Raw genomic sequence first — 19,483 nt, forward strand, 5'->3', positions numbered from 1 at the left:
TTGGCGATATTCGCGGTTTTCTTCTGGGGTAGTTGAGCAGCTTCATCTCGAAGTCTTCTGGCGATGACTGCACTTTCACTCTGTTGGACAAATTCTAGTTCCACCGGTAGATTCTTTGCACTGGCCTCAGAAACAAGCCTCTACATATCTTCACTTTGAACAGTCTGGTGTCACCATCATTTCCCTTTCGGAGTTCAAGAACTGTTGCCAAAGACCAGTATACACATTTTGGGTTGTAATTCCCCACCAACACTATTCCACCAACTGAAATCGGTCTATGTTGCTGCTTATTTGTTAACAACATCAACTGTCCCAAGAATTCGGAACAATATCTCCCTCCGAATCTCTTCTTGCAGCTTTAGCGGTAGCGAAGTCTCTTATTAAGAGCAGTGGATTCAAACAAATCAAAATCTGCAACTCCTATTTATTCAGCTCCCCATATAAACATAATAGGTGTTAGAGGAGTCAAATCCCTGGAAATTTTTGACAAGTAAATTAGTGGCGAACAATGGTGACGGACTCACAGTCGCACAAAATTGTCTGAATTTACTCGTTGTCTACTGATGTTCGACCCAGGTCACGGCGTAGTAGTCTCTTCAGTATTCTTCTGGCAGTGTTGTAAAGGCTAATAGCATCACAGTCTAATTTCGTACATGCATTATCTGTCCCAGAAGAGTTGGTACATTGTCGCTGTGTACAAGAGATGACCGACCCCTTCCTCTGGCTGATGTCCTAAAACTCTGAATGAAGCTGACAGTTGAGAGGGAAGATATAAGCTGCTCGATTCACTCCGCAAGTATACAAACACACCCATGCCTTCTTCTTACTGCCCTTCTCCATGTTGAGGTATAGCGGACCTGTTAGATCTGCACCATTAACATCAAACATCTTATCATTTCGCACTCTATCCTCAGGAAGAAGTGCTGGATAAGCTTCTAAATGTTTGACTGTTCGCTTCTTACGTTGAAGTCAACTGTCACGAACTGATCGAACAGTTAGTCTTCCACTAAGGATCCGGAGATTCATCATCATCTATGGACCTGCATGATACGATTCTTTACGTAAATCCATTATCAAAGGACAGGATACTCAGACCTAGACGGAACACCTGGTTGACAAATACCACTCAGATACTTTCTTCCTGAGATTTTTTATTAGGCGTAGAATTCCATTACTATCCATAAATGGGATCATATTAGATAACTTTGGGTCATTAACTCCAGAAAAAGTATGTTTCTGAACCATATTTAAATTTTAAGCTAAGCTGATGTAAATTTTGTTGTTGTCAAGTTTCAACGGAATCTGTCAAGGTCCTTTGTTCGACAATTCTTCACAAAGTGACAAAACCAAACAATTAAACGTGTGCTTTGCCTAAAAGTAGGCAATAAACGTAACAGATTCGACTGTAGCTGACAGCATGGAGGAAACAACACGCTTCTTCTTGCCACTGGTAATCTCGTCTTCATCAAACTGTACATCTAGCTTTGGCCATGAACATGGTGGTTCTTGTAGCAAGTTAGGTCCCTCTCACCACCTTGATTCTAAAAACGTCTTAGCAGTAACGCCACGGGATGGGAGGTTCTCAGGATTCATGCTGCCAGGAACCTGCCTCCATTCGTGTCCTTCAGTCAGTTCCCTGATTTCTTTCAATCGGTTGGGTACGAACACGTCCCATTGATATTCTCTTTGAATCCAGGCTAAGACCGTAGTGGCTTCACTCCAAAATATGATGATGAAATCATAAACACTGTTAGAGTACATCGTACTATCTGTTGTTGCAGCTAACAATTCCAACCTCAGGATTGTTATTTTCTTGTTAGGCTTACTGTTTGGAGAGACTTTTTATTTAGCGATGCTGAACTGGACATGAACCTGATCCTGATGTTCAAGACGTAGGTAAGTTACGGCTGCATACAACAGTTTACTTGCGTCCCAAAAAATATGAAAATTCCAGGTTTCTTGCGAATTTGACCCCGGTAGCTATCTGAGAATTTTAATTTCTTCTAAGTACGGAAAATCCCTCATCCAGGTCAAGAATTGTGCTATGCTGAACAGGGGCCTTTTGAATTGATGGGAAGATCGGATGGTATACACAAGGAAGAGGGAAGGAAGCGGCCGTGGCCTTAAGAAGTGGGTTACTATGGAAAGCCACTTCGAGGATAGTTCAGGTGGGATTCGAACCCCCTCCATTCAGTTGACATCCCTAGGCTGAGTGGACCCCTTTCTAGCCCTCGTATCGCATTTCAAATTTCGTGGCAGAGGTGGGAATCGAAGCCGAACCTCCGGGGGTGGCAGCTAATCACACTAACCACTACACCACAGAGGTTGACAGATCAAAGATTACCACACGTTACTATGAATCAATAAGAACATAATTTTATTTTAAAATGTATTTAGTTTAAGACATTTTTTCGATTGAAATTATTTCTTGAATTTCATAATGACACTTACATAGTAAAGTGGACCTAATGCCTTTGTGACACCGAGATTTGGGAAATTTCCCACGTAAATTTAGGTTCAGAAATCTCTAGAGAAGAGCAAATTTCTTATTGCACGAAATGGAAGAGTAACATGCTATTTATAGATTTATTAAAATCTCGTTTTTTTACCGGCAATGCTGAGCAACATACCTTAAATAAGTTATCATCCCAAGGGTGCTCTATGATATATGCCCATTGATACGTTTCCACGTCTTCAACACTTCATTATCCGATGTAGCACTTATGTGTACTAAATTCTTAGATACTGTTCTAGATTGACATATATCTTGAAAAAATCACTTTAATTATGTACTGTATGTAAAATGTTAATCTGGAATATTTTTATTACGTACGCAATCAAAATTTGTAGATACAAATGCATTACTAAGAGTTTACCGTGGAGTACTCTCTCCTTCTGGGATTGGGTGGCAAATTAATATTTCGAACGACATTTTGTTACTACTACTACTAAAATATTTTCTTTCCTCCCTTGAAGAGGGAGACGGGCCTCATAAACGATAACGCCGTCTCTCAGGCCGAGAGATTTGTTACGGTGAAGGAGATGCTCGGAGAAGGTGAGGGAGTTGGCGGCCGTGGCCTATACTAGGAACTGTTCCGGCATTCGCCTTAGCGCAGGAGATGGAAAACCACGGAAAACCATTCTCAGGACAGCCGACGGTTGGGAACAGCCGTGAGGTCAAGCCCTGTCCCGTCTCACGAATGCAAGGTGTAGAGCCACGGTAGGGCCGTGACCACCCCTTCTCTGCTCGGTTGGCCGGTCAGAGTGCAGAGCTGTTGGACCACGGATCAGCCGTGTCCACTTGTGGGCCGAGACCTTCTCTGCATCCACCGACCGACATTTTGTTCTACAAAGAAAGCTATAAGGATCACTTTTCGCTTTCCGAATCGATGTTCTTGCGAACAATCTTTCATAACTCATAATATCACGACACTTTTTTACATATCGTATAAGGAATGCCTAAGGGCGTTTTTTTCTTTCCTGGAACATAGTTCATTATGTCGCCAAGTATTTGCAACAGGACGGCACGGAACATTTGATTACAGCGTGCAAGCTAACGAGACGGCGTGGAAGCTCAGAGCGAGTGAGAGGGTACGTCATCGGCTGTGAAGTAATCGCCACATATAGTTGACTCTCTGTCGTCTGGAACATTCCAGTAACCTTTTTAAATCTAGAAAACCCGTTGAGATATAAAAAATGAAGCATACCATCGTAAAGCCCATTACTTGGATGTCACCGTGTTCAACATTCAAGCCAATAGGCCCCCAGGTTACGGAGATATTGTAGTGGAAAGAAAAAAATTCTTTGAGCGAACAGCAGTGACCTCGACTGCGCAAATAAAAGACAGCGTTCAAGGAGGTAGAATCAGTTATGCATCGTAATTCAACCGCGACGATGTGTCGTGCAAACACTGTGCGGGTCGCGAACCTGGAACTTCGTCGTTCGTAATGTTGTACTATTCGCCGGACTTATAAAATTTTTCAACAGTGCGTCGACACTTTTAAAACATCCAGCGTGTGTCGAGATTAACATATCTCCGACGTTAACCTATCTCCGAGATTGACTTGGAACTTATAAAGTTTTCAGCCTGTATTAATGTGAACTTTAACTTTCGAATGTGATAGCTCGGGACTTATAAAATTTACCGCATGTGATAATGTGACTTTAACATTCGACCAGTGCTAATCGAGACTTGTAAATTTCATATCAATGAGACTCAGGACTCAGGACAATTTATGAAATATTATCTTATTTGTGAACAGTAATACAAAACGATACAGTGAATCTTAAGGTTATTTTACCATATATTAAGGAAGTATCAACTCAGTTGAAAGAAATCAATAAATATTATTTGCTTAATATTGGTGCAGTAAACAACAAGGAACATTCAAACATATGCTCGTGTGTGGTTAGAGAACGGAACTTTCACTTCACTCTTTAAATTCATTTTCAATCCAATACCGTGAACCCAGAGAGACTGTGGCATTATTTTTCGTGTAAATAGAATGAGTTGTACTGTGAATTGTGTAAATAGAATGAACTATGCTTTGAAATGTGTTATAAAGATAGAATTTCCTACCGTGGACTGTGCTTCGAGACTTCGAACTGCGCTTCCATTTCAAAGTGAATTCTTTGCTAGTCTAGTATCTTTACTTAGAACTATGCTTCTAATTTCAACTTGAAATGATAGACTGTGACATGAACTGTAATACTTAGTGCTATTTTACTGACTTCCAAATAAGTAGAATCGTGCTAGTTCAACACTCTTATAAGTTAATCCGTCAATTGAACTCTCTAGTGTCAATACAATTTAACACTTGACACAGAAATCTTGACCGAGTGTTGCCATTATCATATCAACCTGAACGAGATACGGCGTAGTACGACGTGGGAGATGGTACGACGTGAGAGACCATACGTGGTACAACGAGGGACTGAACGTGGTACTTCGTGGGAGATGGTACATCACGACATCAATGCTGTTTGCTGTACTGCATTTCACTAGTTCCTGCTTAAAATAATAATTCAGGCGGTATGAGTGCCTTTAATTTCAAAACTTCTTAAACTGCAGAGACAGTGATAAAATTTTGAAGTCATTTCAAAGTGATAAATAATCCAGTTCAGTCACTAATTCGTAGTAGACTTCATGAACTAATAACTTTATTTTTATTCAAGTGTTAATTCAAAGAACTCGGAAATTTCAAAGTATTCCAGAAATTTCCAGTGATATATTTTCATGTGATAATAACCTTTAGAAGACTGTAGGCATCTTTCTTAAAAAGACTGTAGGCATTTTCGTATAAAGACTCTAGGTTTCAAACGTTAACTTCTTGAAGAGGACTTTAATTTTTTATCTGATATTGAATTTTCAAAGACTCACTTGAAGTAACATTTATTTCATGAAGAGTTATTCTCTTTGACTTTCGTTTGCTACGAGCATGTATTGAGAATTTTAGACAGTGCAATAATAATTATTACAGAAAGGAAGTACAATTAATTTGGTTTCACATGCGAAATAATAAATTTTTCTACGCATCCTATCAATGGAATAAAGCTAGCCTTAGAAACAGAACATCTATTATTTCGCACTGCGAGTACCTTTCTCTACACCGGCTATTAAGAACCGAACACTACCTAGGACCCATCTCATGCTCCTTTTCCAGCAACTTTTCCTTGTACAATATATATGTAGAAATCAATCCTCTTTATTAAATACAATGAAATATTGACTATAAGTAACAGTGAGAACCACAATTATGAACAAGTAATAGGAATGATTACCACATGGGTTTCCACCGCACTAACAAAATGGGCCAAAGGGTATGTTACTCTATAACAAACTGCCTAATGATATAAAAAGTCTGAATGATAAAAAGTTTCAAAAGGCACTTAATTAACAGTTGCGTGTATTATAGGCCTATAAATGAACTGTAAACCAAAATGTGTGGTTCTTTTTTTGCATACAAATTAGAATATATGATTTTTGTATTAGCGTATAGCATGACGTCTGATAATTGTAAAGTTCTATTGAACTGAATTGAATTGAATTGAACTGAATTGAAAATATAGTGTATATCACTGTATCTCTTAATAGTGTGTTGTATAAATTACGTTATACTGATGTGCTATCTGACAGTCTCTTCCAGCCCAAACCTGGAATCGTCCCAGACTCTCACGGGAGGAGCTGCAGCAAATGGGCCTTTATCTTTAGGTAAATATATTCCCTTTTTCCTTCATTTCCTGATTTTCATACAACCACGCGTTTTTGTTCAATCCAAACACTGAAGGTAATTACCATTACATGCAAGGCTAAAGTTTATATAAACAAGATGGTGGTAAAACACGTGTACTCCCTCCGTCAAAAATTATTTTATACTGGAAAACCTAAAACTAGGATCCCAAATGAATGATCCCTGATTCAGAATATACTACACCCTGGCAAAGACGTCGAATCAATGCTGTATAATATGATCTATAATTCTCGAGGAATATTAAAGTATGCGAAATGATTAAACAATCATTAATAAAATACAGTGAACTGTGACGTCCTGCTGAACGGATATATCTTGTCCAAAGAGGGAAATTGTTCAAATACAATCTCATGATTCTGCACGAGTACAAATTCAGTGACGTAATTGGTTAGTAACCGAATAGTCAGTCAACTAACTTAATTTCTATTTTTAGATGTTACCTCCTTGAAAAAGCTCAGTAATAATAATTTACCATAAGACAAAGGGTTACCCTTGCCTGGGTATGAGACAAGAATTCACTGTATTTCGGAAGTCTTCTATGTGCCACTGGAAAGGTGCATACAGCGTTACATACATTGGATTTCTAACATTTGCTACTTGAATAGCGCGACATGCAAATTATTATACAAACGTACGTAAGGTGCTGTACCCAAGTTTTATAAAACTAAAATATCTAAAGTACATTTTCGCTTACTGCGTATGAATAGCATGCGTGATAGCAACTGAATATTAATTTATAAATGAAATATTTATTTAAAAATATACTTCATGAAACTACTTATCTTATATTTGATCTGTAACTTTTTCGAAAACAGTGTTCACGAAGATGAATCCCAGTACAATATATTTGAGAAAATAATAATAATATGGAAAGACTTAAGTCAGGCGTAAAGTCGGGGTACGTCTCTTTCATTGCCACCAATAATGATATTTTAGAAAAAGAAATATTCACGTTGGACGTTAGTACTGAAGCAAGTATTTAATATGTCTGTGCAACTAATGGTATACTTGAAGAGCAGGGTTCAGTAGTTGTAGCCAAAAAGTATGGAAATGAAACTGACACACCACGACTTGGATAATCGTTTCGTTTATTGCACAAGTTAAAAAGTTCCTTTAAAAATACGGCCAAGAGTATACTGCCTAATCACGTAAGACTTGTGAATCGTCTGACGATACGAGTACAGTATAATTTCTAAATATTATTGGAACATTTTCACAAGGTTTTCAGCTTCGTGTAGATCTCGCTGTTTCAAAGGTCCACATTCGTATGTTATCTACCAATTCGTTACTTGTGTGAATATGAAGTGTAGAAACTACGAAAAACTGCATCTATGATGTTCAAGAATACGATTTTGATCCATATATCTCCTCAGTTGTGTTCCCGAGCTGAGTGCTCTTCGTTCAAGTCCCTTAAGTCGGTTAAAAATGTATAACTAACGAGGACACCAGGGTGAGATGAAGTACATAAAAAGATATCCACAGTCTTGATTGAGTAAGCAGTGTGAACGGATATGCTGAGTGAGTGCCGAAGGATGGGGGTTACGTTGGAGCTGTATCTAGTGAGGATTGGAAGTTGGCAGTGCAGGACGAAGAAGAAAACGGAATTGTGTAAAAGGATAAAGGGATAGAATATAGGGAAGATGGCAGGGATGCTGGTGGCGGTGGTGATGGTAGCGCTGCTTATAATAGGAGGTGTGGAGGTTAACCCAGGGCCTGGCCTAGTGGGCGCTCTTGGGAGGGAAGAAATTGAGGTGTTAAAAGTCATGGTGAGAGAGGCGTGTCAGATAGTCCAATTAAAGGAAAAGATAAGGGATCATTCCAAGGATCTAAAGGACTTACGACATTTCGTAACGAAGGATGTAGAAGAGGTAAAAGAGAGCAACGAGAAGATGGAAAAAAATGAGAAAGAAAACTGCAGTTGCTGGAGGGAGAGGTGGCAAAACTGAAAAGGGAAGTAGCGTAAGATGGGTAAAGAAGAAGTAGGTAAGAGAGTTTTGATGTAGTGGCCCTCCTAGAGACATGGTTTGAAGAAGGAAAAAAATTTAACTTGGAAGGGATTCGTGGTAAGGAATACAACGAGGAAGAAGCAGGGAAAGAGGAGAAGGAGTCCTGGGGGTGTATCGTTACTAGTAAAAGAAAATATAAGTAATCTAATTTTAGAAATTGAGAAAGAGATGGAAGAGGTGGTGAGGGTTAGGTTTATGTTAGCGGGAGGAGAGATGAAGAATGAGAGATTGGGTTTTATATACAATCATCCCAGGGGCTCGATATATGCGAATGCATATTTTTGAAGGGTTGTTGGAGGAAATAAATATGATTAGCGGAATGTACGAACAGGATGGATTAATTTTGTTAGGGGATTTGGAGCTCCAGCCCAGTGTATAAAAGAGGGGACCTGATTAAATATGGTTAGCACAAGTGAAGATGAAGGGAGAAATGGCTACGGGCAGTAGTTGCTAGAATTATGTGGGGCGAGCAACTTATACATTCTGAACGGGTAGTGGAAGGTTGATAGGGAAGGAAAATTGACATACATTACGAAAGAGGGATGAAGTGTTATTGATTTGGTATTTAGTTCGGGATATATGTTAGATAGAATAAGCAAGATCGAGGTTTTTGATTGGGTGAAATCACACCATTCCACAGTATATGTAATGGTGAATATGAGTGGGTAAGTAGAGGAGAGGGGATTAGGAAGAGGTGGGAAGGGGAAAGGTAGTGTAGTTTCCAAGTATATATGGACAGTGGAGGGCAAATCGGAGTTAAATAACTACCATGAAGATACAGAATTTCGGATTATTAGGATAGGGATCGATGTAGCATTAGAGGGTAATAATATTGATAGGGCTTTGGAGTTACTGGGATATCCTATTAGTAGAGTGGCGGTGGAAAAAGCATGTAGGAAGATGATTAGAGAAGAGGGAGAGGGCTGGTACAATAAGAGTGTAAGTAGAAGAGGAAATTAGTGATGAGAGATCCAGGTGAGTACAGGAAATCCGGAGGGAGGGGCTTAAGGGAGCAGTTTTGCAGGTTGAGAAAAGAATTTAAGAAAATGCTAGCAGAGAGAAAAAGGGCATGGCAAAAGGTCCAAACGGAAGCGATAAACAGGGAGTGTAAAAACAGAGAAGGAGAATAAGTGTGGGTGACAGTAAATAAAATGAACAGTGGTGCAAGTGGAGCTTCAAAGTCAAAAATTGAGTATGGAACATTGGTAAAGTATTTCCAGAAACCGTTAGGAGAGAAGCAAGTATGGGTAAGGGTTGGAGGAGGATATGAGGTTGAAAGGAGGTTTGAGATGGGTATTCATGAGTTGGATAAAAGAATAACAGGTGATGCGTTGGTGGAATTGATAAGTAAATTAAAGAACAGAGCAGCGGGAAGGGGAAATGTGATAAAATGTTTATTGGAAGTGAGTATCAAAAATAATTATATGAGGGAGAGTTTTGTTACATTTTTAATCAAGGTATTCCAAGGGGCAAAATTCCCGAGAGAATGGCAGAAAGAAATCATATGCACTATTTATAAATTCAAAGGAGAGGGCCAACCCCAGCAACTATCGAGGTATAATCTTGTTGGACTCTCTGAGCAAGGTATACACGGGTACCTTGGCTGATAGGCTGAGGAAGTGGGCGGAAGACTACTCTATTTTATTGATATTACAGAGTGGCTTTAGAAAAGGGAGGAGGACAACGGATAATTTAATGATTATTAGAACAATAATAGATAAATAGTGAGAAAAGAAGGTACCTAAATATTTATAGAAGCTATCGGCTTTCAGAAGGCGTTCGATACAGTGAGCAGAGGCCTTGTTTTAAAAAATGGGGAGGGGAGGTGTTGGGGGAAGATGTGAAGTTTGGTCAAAAACATGTATGAAAATGTCTGTTGTAGCATTAGGGTAGAGGATGGGGTGATTAGTGGATTGTTTGAATCGAAGGTTGTGCTGATACAGGGGTGTAAATTGTCGCCAATTCGTTTCCTGTTGTTTGTTAACGACTTATTAGGTAGCCACAGGGAGTTGTAGGGGTTCAAGTAATTCCAGGGCTGTTTTTTGCCGATGATGTATTATTATTGACGTTGGCAGCTGGGAGCCTGCAGAGAAGTGTGAACGAGGTTTGTTGTTTTGCGAAGAAATGGTCACTGATGATCAACAGTAGCAAGACAGAGGTGATGGTTTATAGGAAAGGTAACAAAATCAAACCTGGTAAAGTGGATCAAATGGGGGAGGAAATAGAGGTGCTGGATAAGATGGAGTATCTGGGGATGATGATAAGTAGAAATGGTAGGTGGGTTGAACAAATTAGGCGAGCTAAATAGAAAGGCCAAGCAGCACTCTCGGTAATTAGGATACTGGAAAATAAATTTCGGGGAGTAGATTATGATATACAAAGAACGGTGTTTAATGCAGTGGTGAAGAGTAGAATGCTGTACAGTTCTGAGGTTTGCGGGGTTGAAAACGAGTGCGGGATATTAGAACAAATAGGGACCAAGTTCAGCAAGATTGTTATGGAGTTCCCGTTTTACGCCGCGAGCGCAGTAGCAAGTGTTAAGTATAAAGAGCATATCAAGATAGACATTTTAAAAAGGGTGCTTAGTTACTGGTGCAGACCGAGAAAAGGAGAGGGGGCCTAATTCTGCAGTCGGCTTACCAGTATCTAAGAAGAGCAATTATGGTGATTAGTGAGTAGATGAGGTGAAAAATGCTTTAGATAGACTGGAATTAGGGGACTCTTACGATATAGAACGGGAGAGGAGAACTGGTGTATATTGGAAGCATGTGATAAAGAGGGAAAGAGACATTGCAGAACAAGAGGTGCTCGCCGAATGCAGAAAGAGAGCAATCCTAAAGATGTATATGAGATTAAATAAGGTATTGAATATGAGAGTGGCAAATGTGAACAGGATGGAGAGAAGAGGCTTAATATGGTGGATATTAGGAATATATATGTAAATAGCGGCTGGACTAAGTTAAAGGAAAAATACTTTTTTTATATTATGTGGTGATCAAATAGAGGATTTTCAGTAATTGACAGTGTGCAAGGAAACGTATGAAGAGAGACGTATATTTATGACTGAGCAGCAGTTGAAAATGATAGCTCAACCTTTTAATGATGATAAACTTTGAAAGCGGTTAGTGGAAGAATGGAAGTGTGCTGGTAATTTATGTAAGGTTTTGAGTAGAATTAGGAGCAGATGTACAGTTGCATTAAAAGCTAAATCTCTGGCGTGTCAAGTGGAGAGAGACAACGAACTAGATAGTGGATGATCCAGTTGCATGAAATGTGAATCAGAATCATTCAACTCAGTGCAAGTTAAGGAGGACTTCCCCACTACTGGCTAACAGTGGGTGGGGGAGGGAGGGAGTGGCGTATGTGTTCCCATGGAGGGGACCTATCCTACTCGAGAGAGTATTGTCCTAGGTCGGTAGTGATAGGGAAACACGTGCGACCACACGTCCGGTAAGAAGCTCGTAGATGGAGTTAACCTTTTATTTATTTTGTGCTATTTTTTTCGTTTTTAGATCAATTAGGTTCATTATTGTAAAGGTCTGGAGAAAATAAAGATTATCATTTATTCATAAAAGGATATCCTGGTATTTCCATGACAAGCATAGGAAATGCATCTTGCTGTACATTTCACCTCTGGGATATTAAGAAAATTATAAACAAACTATGGGGTATGTAATGATTGAAAACTGAACTCGTTTCATCTTTGTACTTTTAAATTCACCACTTTTGCATTTGCGTAAGAAAGGAAACGTTACCTTATTAGTACAACATTAGATACAAGAGATTATAATGCTACATTACTAATTAATGAATTAAATGAACTTGTCCTTGGGCACTCCCGGCACTAAAAGCCATACGGCATTTCATTTTTCAATGAATTAGATACCGAACACACGCATGTAAATGCTAGAAATTTCTTTTCTCTCAAATTCATAAAAAGAACACAGCATGAAGAAATTATTATCCACTTTTGTCCCAGTAATACTGCCCTGCACGTTATTTACTTTCTTAAAACAAACAGGCCAAATATAAATATTAAAATTGATTTGCTTAAAAAGTGTCGAAGTGCCCACCGTCCACGGCTAGACACTAGCCAGCACGGCCTATTCAAAGCGCCCAGCGTATGCTGCATATATATCGCGCTAACGGTTGCCTGAAGTCCCACAATTATGTATTTCGAATGATTTTAATATCTCCCTGTCTATCAAAGTCATAAGGGGATCTATGAGAATTCATTCATAGGCGTAAGAACCAGTAATCTTGTTGATCAGGAGACCTCAACCCATCGACCGTCACCAAACTGACTTTAAACTGTCGGTCTTGATACTAAACTGTAATGAAGTAACGCAATTTCATGCTGCAACAACATAGTCTATCGTTTAGCAAAGAAATATTCTCCAGAAACAAAGTATATTTAGGACGAATAGTTGGTACATTTTTTCCAGTCAGAGGCTCTGGAAAAAAGATACAGTCCTAGTATTCCACTTACGATATCATCCCAAGTATTTAATGTCCAACGCACTTGATGACTCTTCCTTACCATCGTTTGCATGAGTAGGTGATGAGCTCATATTAGTCCCCTGCACCTCTCGAGTAATAACCTATCTCCTCTTCTCTCAGCTGGTGCGTAGTCTACCACATCTTGATGAGGTACGTAAGGTTCTAGCTAAGGAATACTCTACACAAGATAGACCGACTCTATTTAAATGAAATTTATTTACGATAGGATAAATGAATGAGAAACACTGAACTGAAATAAGTGATAAAATAATGAACATGTCATAAAATTAATTTTCATTAAGTCGAATACTACTATATGGAAAAGCAAATGAAATTAGAGTAATTAAAACTATAATAATATAAAATTAACTTACGAACGTAAACTATACCAGTCGGGTATCGAACGACGCCGTCTTGACTTCGAGGAGCTACCTGAAATTCCCTAACTACGACTTTATTTAAACACCCTATTTGTAATGAAATTGCAGAATAAATTTATTTCAATATTAAGGATTGTGTGTGCAATATATGTCACGAATGTATTTCAAAAGTGGGAATTCTTGTTTATTGAACACATTATCGGGAATGAAAGTACTTTGCCCATCCAGAATTTAGGCATAAGGAGGTTCGTACCTCTCCTATTCGTTTGTAATGCTTTCTATACGACGAGAGAGTTCGCGGGCACAAATACTTAAGTCTTGTTTAATCACATTGGTAAATATCGTCTTCTTTTAGGATCAAATGCACTATTGAGAGCAAGACACCAAATTATCTCACATCCTCGCATGTATTGAGTCTTGGATCGTCTGCTCATAGCCGTTGTATTATTACTTCTAAAGGAGGTATTTAGGCGTTGTAGTAAAAATGTAAAGGAGAGGGCATATAAGTCTCTGGTAAGACCCCAACTAGAGTATGGTTCCAGTGTATGGGAGTCTCACCAGGATTACCTGATTCAAGAACTGGAATAAATCCAAAGAAAAGCAGTTCGAGTTGTTCTGGATGATTTCTGACAAAAGAGTAGCGTTACAAAAATGTTGCAAAGTTTGGGCTGGGAAGAACTGGGAGAAAGAAGACGAGCTGCTCGAATAAGTGGTATGTTCCGAGCTGTCAGCGGAGAGATGGCGTGGAATGACATTAGACGGATAAGTTTGAGTGGCGTCTTTAAAAGTAGGAAAGATCACAATATGAAAATAAAGTCGGAATTCAAGAGGACAAATTGAGGCAAATATTCTATAATAGGAAGGGGAGTTAGGGATTGGAATAACTTACCAAGGGAGATGTTCAATAAATTTCCATTTTCTTTGAAATCATTTAAGAAAAGGCTAGGAAATCAACAGATAGGGAATCTGCCACCTGGCCGATTGATTGATTGATTGATTGATTGATTGATTGATTGATTGATTGATTGATTGATTGATTGATTGATTGATTGATTGATTGATTGATTGATTGATTGATTGATTGATTGATTGATTGATTGATTGATTGATTGATTGATTGATTGATTGATTGATTGATTGATTGATTGATTGATTGATTGATTGATTGAGGTGGGGTAAACATAAATAGGATTCATTGCCTGTGCTGGTGTAAAGCGAGTCTCTCTCATACCCCGATTAAGTCGTCGATACACGTCAGCATCTGGATGATGACGTCCGAGATACACTGGTACACATATCCTGATAACAATGGCACCTTGATTTTGGCTTGCTTCCGGAATGAAGTACTTATCCGTATATATCTCTAAAGAAAACGCCGGCGTTATTTGCTAGTGACCAACTGCATATCATTTCCCATGTACTACATCAAACGGATAACACATTTGCCTGAATGCTTGATAGACTGCTGGAGGACGCAATTTAATTGTTCTAATAATGTAGTTATCAATACGTTTGCCATATTGTTATACAGAATGTCCTACTAACAGACAAAAGAATGTCGTCGCCTTCTTGGAGTTTCATTTAAAATGCCAATTAAAGCGTAAGCATGTGAGTACATGATTGAGTACAATTGTACAAATGAGAAATAGGTACCGGTACTGAAAACTACATCAATTACGACGTGTAACTCGACTATTTTTCCTTCAGCACATATCGCCCTCGATGTATCATTAGATTCTTGTTGAATTTTCTCCTTTAGTTTCACTCTGCTCCACTACCACTGAACGTTACCATCAATATGAATAAAGATTACTGTTTGAGAGGTATCTCCGTACGTCGAAAGATGGAATAATTCCTTAACATCAAGCTTTTCAAATTCAGCTCACCCTATACCTGTACAAATCAGATTATGAAACGCTATAAGCCCTCATCCTCATTTTGGAGGCACGTAAATGATTTCATGTAGTACGGAGTTCCGGCATCCCGGCGTCTCTATGAAAACTCTGAAGAAGTTAGTAGGTCATAAACCCAATAACATTAATTACTTAAAAAATGGAAAGTTCCTCCACGAGGCTGGCGTATATGAGCACCGTCAAATATCACCGAACTACTTTATTTTTAAAATATGTAATCTCATGTCACAAGAATGACACTTTCGCGCTATGAGAACGCCAGTCCGCATGGTGTCAGATAATTGAAAATGTGTTATTAGTTTATATTCTTATGCTCATTTCACGACGACTGTCCTTGTTCCTTCTATCACGGCTAGTGTTTTCCGAATGGAGCTAAGTTGACTTCAGAGATACTTCACTGAGAGCATCATATGTGCCAGGAGAAAATAAGCACTGTCAGAAGGAAATTTCTCAATGAACACATGTAAACATTAATGTTGACACAACTGCTGTAGCTGCTAGATGCTATTGCCTGACCTTAAAAGTGTTGTGACCGGGCGAGCTGGCCGTGCGTTTAGGGGCGCGTGGCTGTGAGCTTGCATTCGGGAGATATTGGGTTCGAATCCCACCATCCGCAGCCCTGAAGATGATTTTTTGTGGCTTCCCATTTTCACACCAGGCAAATGCTGGAGTTGTACCTTAATTAAAACCCTGGCCGCTTCCTTCAAACTCCTAGGCCTTTCCTATCCCATCGTCGCCATAAGACCTATCTGTGTTGGTGCGACGTAAAGCCACAAGCAAAAAAAGGTGTTGTGAATCTCAGACACTTTCATTTGCAGAGCTGTTATCCGCTTGTTTTCCTATTGTGAATGCAGCTTTAATAGTTAGCTTACAATGTCCATAAGCAAGTGTGTGTACATGACACATGAGAGCTGATCAATAAAGACTGAGACTGATTTTTTTACAGGTGTTTGTTACTCCACTTCAATGTTTTCATGTTCTTTCTCTAAGTAGCCCCCTCCAACTTCAATGCACATTTTATAGCGTCTCTGCCAGTCCTTGAACACATGCTGCAGACCATTCTTTGTCAGGTCCTTGAGAATCGCCTCACATTTCTTGAGCACTGTTTCAGAGTGATAATCGATTTCAAAAACGCATCCCCTTCATCTGCAAAGAGCCGCAGCACCTCACGGCTTGTCTCCATTCGCACAGCCTTTTGTTCGGGAGTCAACAGACGTAACACCCAACGGACACAAACTTGGGTCATATGGAGATGATTGTGCATAATCGTAAAGGCACTGCCATATGAAATTCTCAACACTTCACTGAGGTTACATAACGTTATCCGCCGATCCTCACGGACAATCACAGCAGCTGTGTTGATGTTGACTTAAGTCATAGCAGAAGCTGAAAAGCCAGGCCCACCACACAAGTCAGCCTTCTTTGAAGTCCTTGAACCACCTAAATATTGTTGCACGAGCTAGTGTATCTTCACCGTACGCATGCTTCAGCTTTCGTTAAGTTTCAGTGGCTGTATGGTTTAAACGAAAACAGAATATGATTGCGCTGTACTGCTCCTATCGCGTCACCTCCATTGTCTGGTAAGCGAAATGCACGTAGCGTCTACACAACAGAGCATTACTACCAACCTAACGATACGGGAGTGCTGGCGCCTACGGACATTATACATAAAATACCGCTATTTTCAAATATTTATGTTACAGATAGGAAACAATCACGGAAGCTACAGGAAAAAATCAGTCTCAGTCTTTGTTGATCAGCCTGCGTATATTTGACGAAATATCACAATGCTAATTTAATGACAAATCTTCAGACCAGAGCAACTCATGGACGACAAAGGAAGTTTGTTTGTTCCTATTGTGTTGAGTGGTTATGGTTGTGAAGTAAAGAAAAGAAAAAAAACCATCCCGTTTGCAATGGCATGGAGGGAGCGTAAGGACCACATTACTGACTCATACTTCTATGTAACTAATCATCCTGGATACTGTTAGAAAAATAATAAAACAAATCGTGTCTTCAAATTGTATATTCAGCTACTAGCTAAGTGCATCATGGAGAAATCTGCGTGTCCGCCTTCCTTCAGATGACTTAGAAAACATGGCGGAAAATGATGTTGACACTGATGAAATCTCTGAAGACAATAATTACTACTGCATGTGTAAAAGCCTGAAGATGACTTTACTCCACGACGGTTCTTTCAGAGTGAACGTAATGATCTTGAAAGTGATCTGAATTTGCACAAGGAGACTTCGAGACTGCTTGACTTCCGGCTTAAAATCTTCTGGCTCAAGGAATATATTTTTCATGGTTCAGACACAGAGAAAAAACTAGCTCATTTATTCTCAATGAACGATTCGTTCGTTTATCGCACAATATAAACAATTTAATGCACTTCTGTGGAATGCAACATGAACCTACTCAGTGGAGACATTTACTGATCCATTCAAAACTGGCCCCTAAAGAGTGTTACTGCATAATGAGAATGCGTCCGTTCTCGTGGCCATTCAGTTCAAATGGAAGAGATATTTGCAAGCATGAAAGTACTGTCGGCATATCTTAAGTATGAAGCACTCGCTTGGAAAATCTGTGCTGACGTCGAAGTTATAGGAATCCTATTAATACCGTACAACAAGTTCGGCACAGGGAAAATATCCTTGTTCGCAATGTGTATGGAACAGTTAATACATGCGATATAATTAATCGTGATCACCCTCAAATATTCTTCCTTTTCACAATGTTAGTTTACAGTATCCGAAAATAAGTGTAACTCCTACTTCTTCTGTATTTCAACGTATTACACAAACTACTGTCAATTGAATAACTGTGCGTATATTCTGAGTTTAATCGAGAAGTAAAGGCAATAATATTCATTTATGTGAATATAGAGATAATAGAATTTTTAGAAGAGTTCTAATTAATTTTGTATCAAAGTATTTCAGAAATTTTATTCTGTTCTCCACAGCCTACAAGAAATGTTAGCAAACGGTCCCAAATTATGAGTAACACGATATTGTTTAAATATTCCTTTTCATAAGTACACATTTTATTATCATAATTACCACATTTCTTACTTTACGTAGTATAATACAATTCAATCAATCAATCAATCAATCAATCAATCAATCAATCAATCAATCAATCAATCAATCAATCAATCAAAACTGATCTACAATTAGGGCAGTCGCCTAGGTGGCAGATTCCCTATCTGTTCCCTTCCTAGCCTTTTCTTAAAAGATTGCAAAGAATTTGGAAATTAATTGAACATCTCCCTTGGTGAATTATTTCAATCCCTAATTCCCCTACCTATAAACGAATATTTGTCCCAATTTGTTCTTTTGAATTCCAACTTTATCTTCATATTGTAATCTTTACGACTTTTAAAAACACCACTGAAACTTATTCGTCTTCTAATGTCATTTCATGCCATCTCTCAACTAAAAGCTCGGAACATACAGTACCAATTAGTCGAGCAGCTCATCTCCTTTCCCCAAGATTTACCAGCCCAAAATATGCAACATTTTCGTAACGCTACACTTTCGTCGGAAATCACCCAGAAAAAATCATCCTGCTTTTCTTGGATTTTTTCCATTTCTCAAATCATACACTGGAACGTTACTGTAGTTGGTGTCTTACCAGAGACTTAGGTGCTCTATCTTTTACATGGTTACTACAACCCCTAAATACCCCCATCCTCATAACCATGTACATATATCTGTACACTTTATTAACAATCCCATTTATGTGATTACCCCAATGAAGATCTTTCCTTCTATTAACACCTACAGTAGGTATTTACAGTGATCCCCATAAGGAACTTTCAACACAACAACGCAGTAATTAAAACTGAGAGGACTTTTCCTACTATTGAAACTCACAACCTTATATTAACACCGACAATAGGTATTTACAGTGATGCCCATAAGGAACTTTCACCCCATCAACGCAATAATTAAAACTGAGAGGACTTTTCCTATTATTAAAACTCACAACCTGACATTCCACCCCGTTTTTCATCATACAATTGGCTGCTGAACACCTCAAAACATTGCGAGGTCTTTTTGCAGTTGCTCACAATCTTGTAACTTATTTCTCACTCTATACAGAATAACAACATCCGAAAAAACCTTATCCCTGATTCCACTTTTTTTACTCATATAATTTATATGTATATAAGAAAATATACAGGTCCAAAAATATTGCCTTGAGGAAGTGATGTGTGGGGTGTCTATCAACAGATTTTAACAGGGAAACTACTGCCAGCGGGCAGGTTACGTCAGAATATGAAGAGATAAGAAACAGAGTCACACTCGCAGCATGTTACTCAGCGCTTCCGGTAGAATGCATCCCTTGCATTCGTAAACATCGTTTTCGACCGCATAGTTCTAAGCTGGTGTATGGTACAGCCGCACTATATTTGCTGTCTGCATATCGGC

At 38.9% G+C, this 19,483-nt stretch overlaps 1 protein-coding gene across 1 annotated transcript in view; it reads left to right on the forward strand.

The window, feature by feature from the left end:
- The window catches only part of LOC136862785 (aristaless-related homeobox protein), a 210,342-nt gene that overhangs the window by 174,203 nt on the left and 16,656 nt on the right, over window positions 1-19,483 (forward strand). Inside the window, exon 6 of the mRNA XM_068226517.1 lies at window positions 6,137-6,211. Coding sequence (XP_068082618.1) covers window positions 6,137-6,211 — 75 coding nt within the window. The remainder of the gene's footprint in view (window positions 1-6,136; window positions 6,212-19,483) is intronic.

The sequence above is a fragment of the Anabrus simplex genome, chromosome 2 (genome assembly GCF_040414725.1).
Source record: "Anabrus simplex isolate iqAnaSimp1 chromosome 2, ASM4041472v1, whole genome shotgun sequence".
NCBI lineage: Eukaryota > Metazoa > Arthropoda > Insecta > Orthoptera > Tettigoniidae > Anabrus > Anabrus simplex.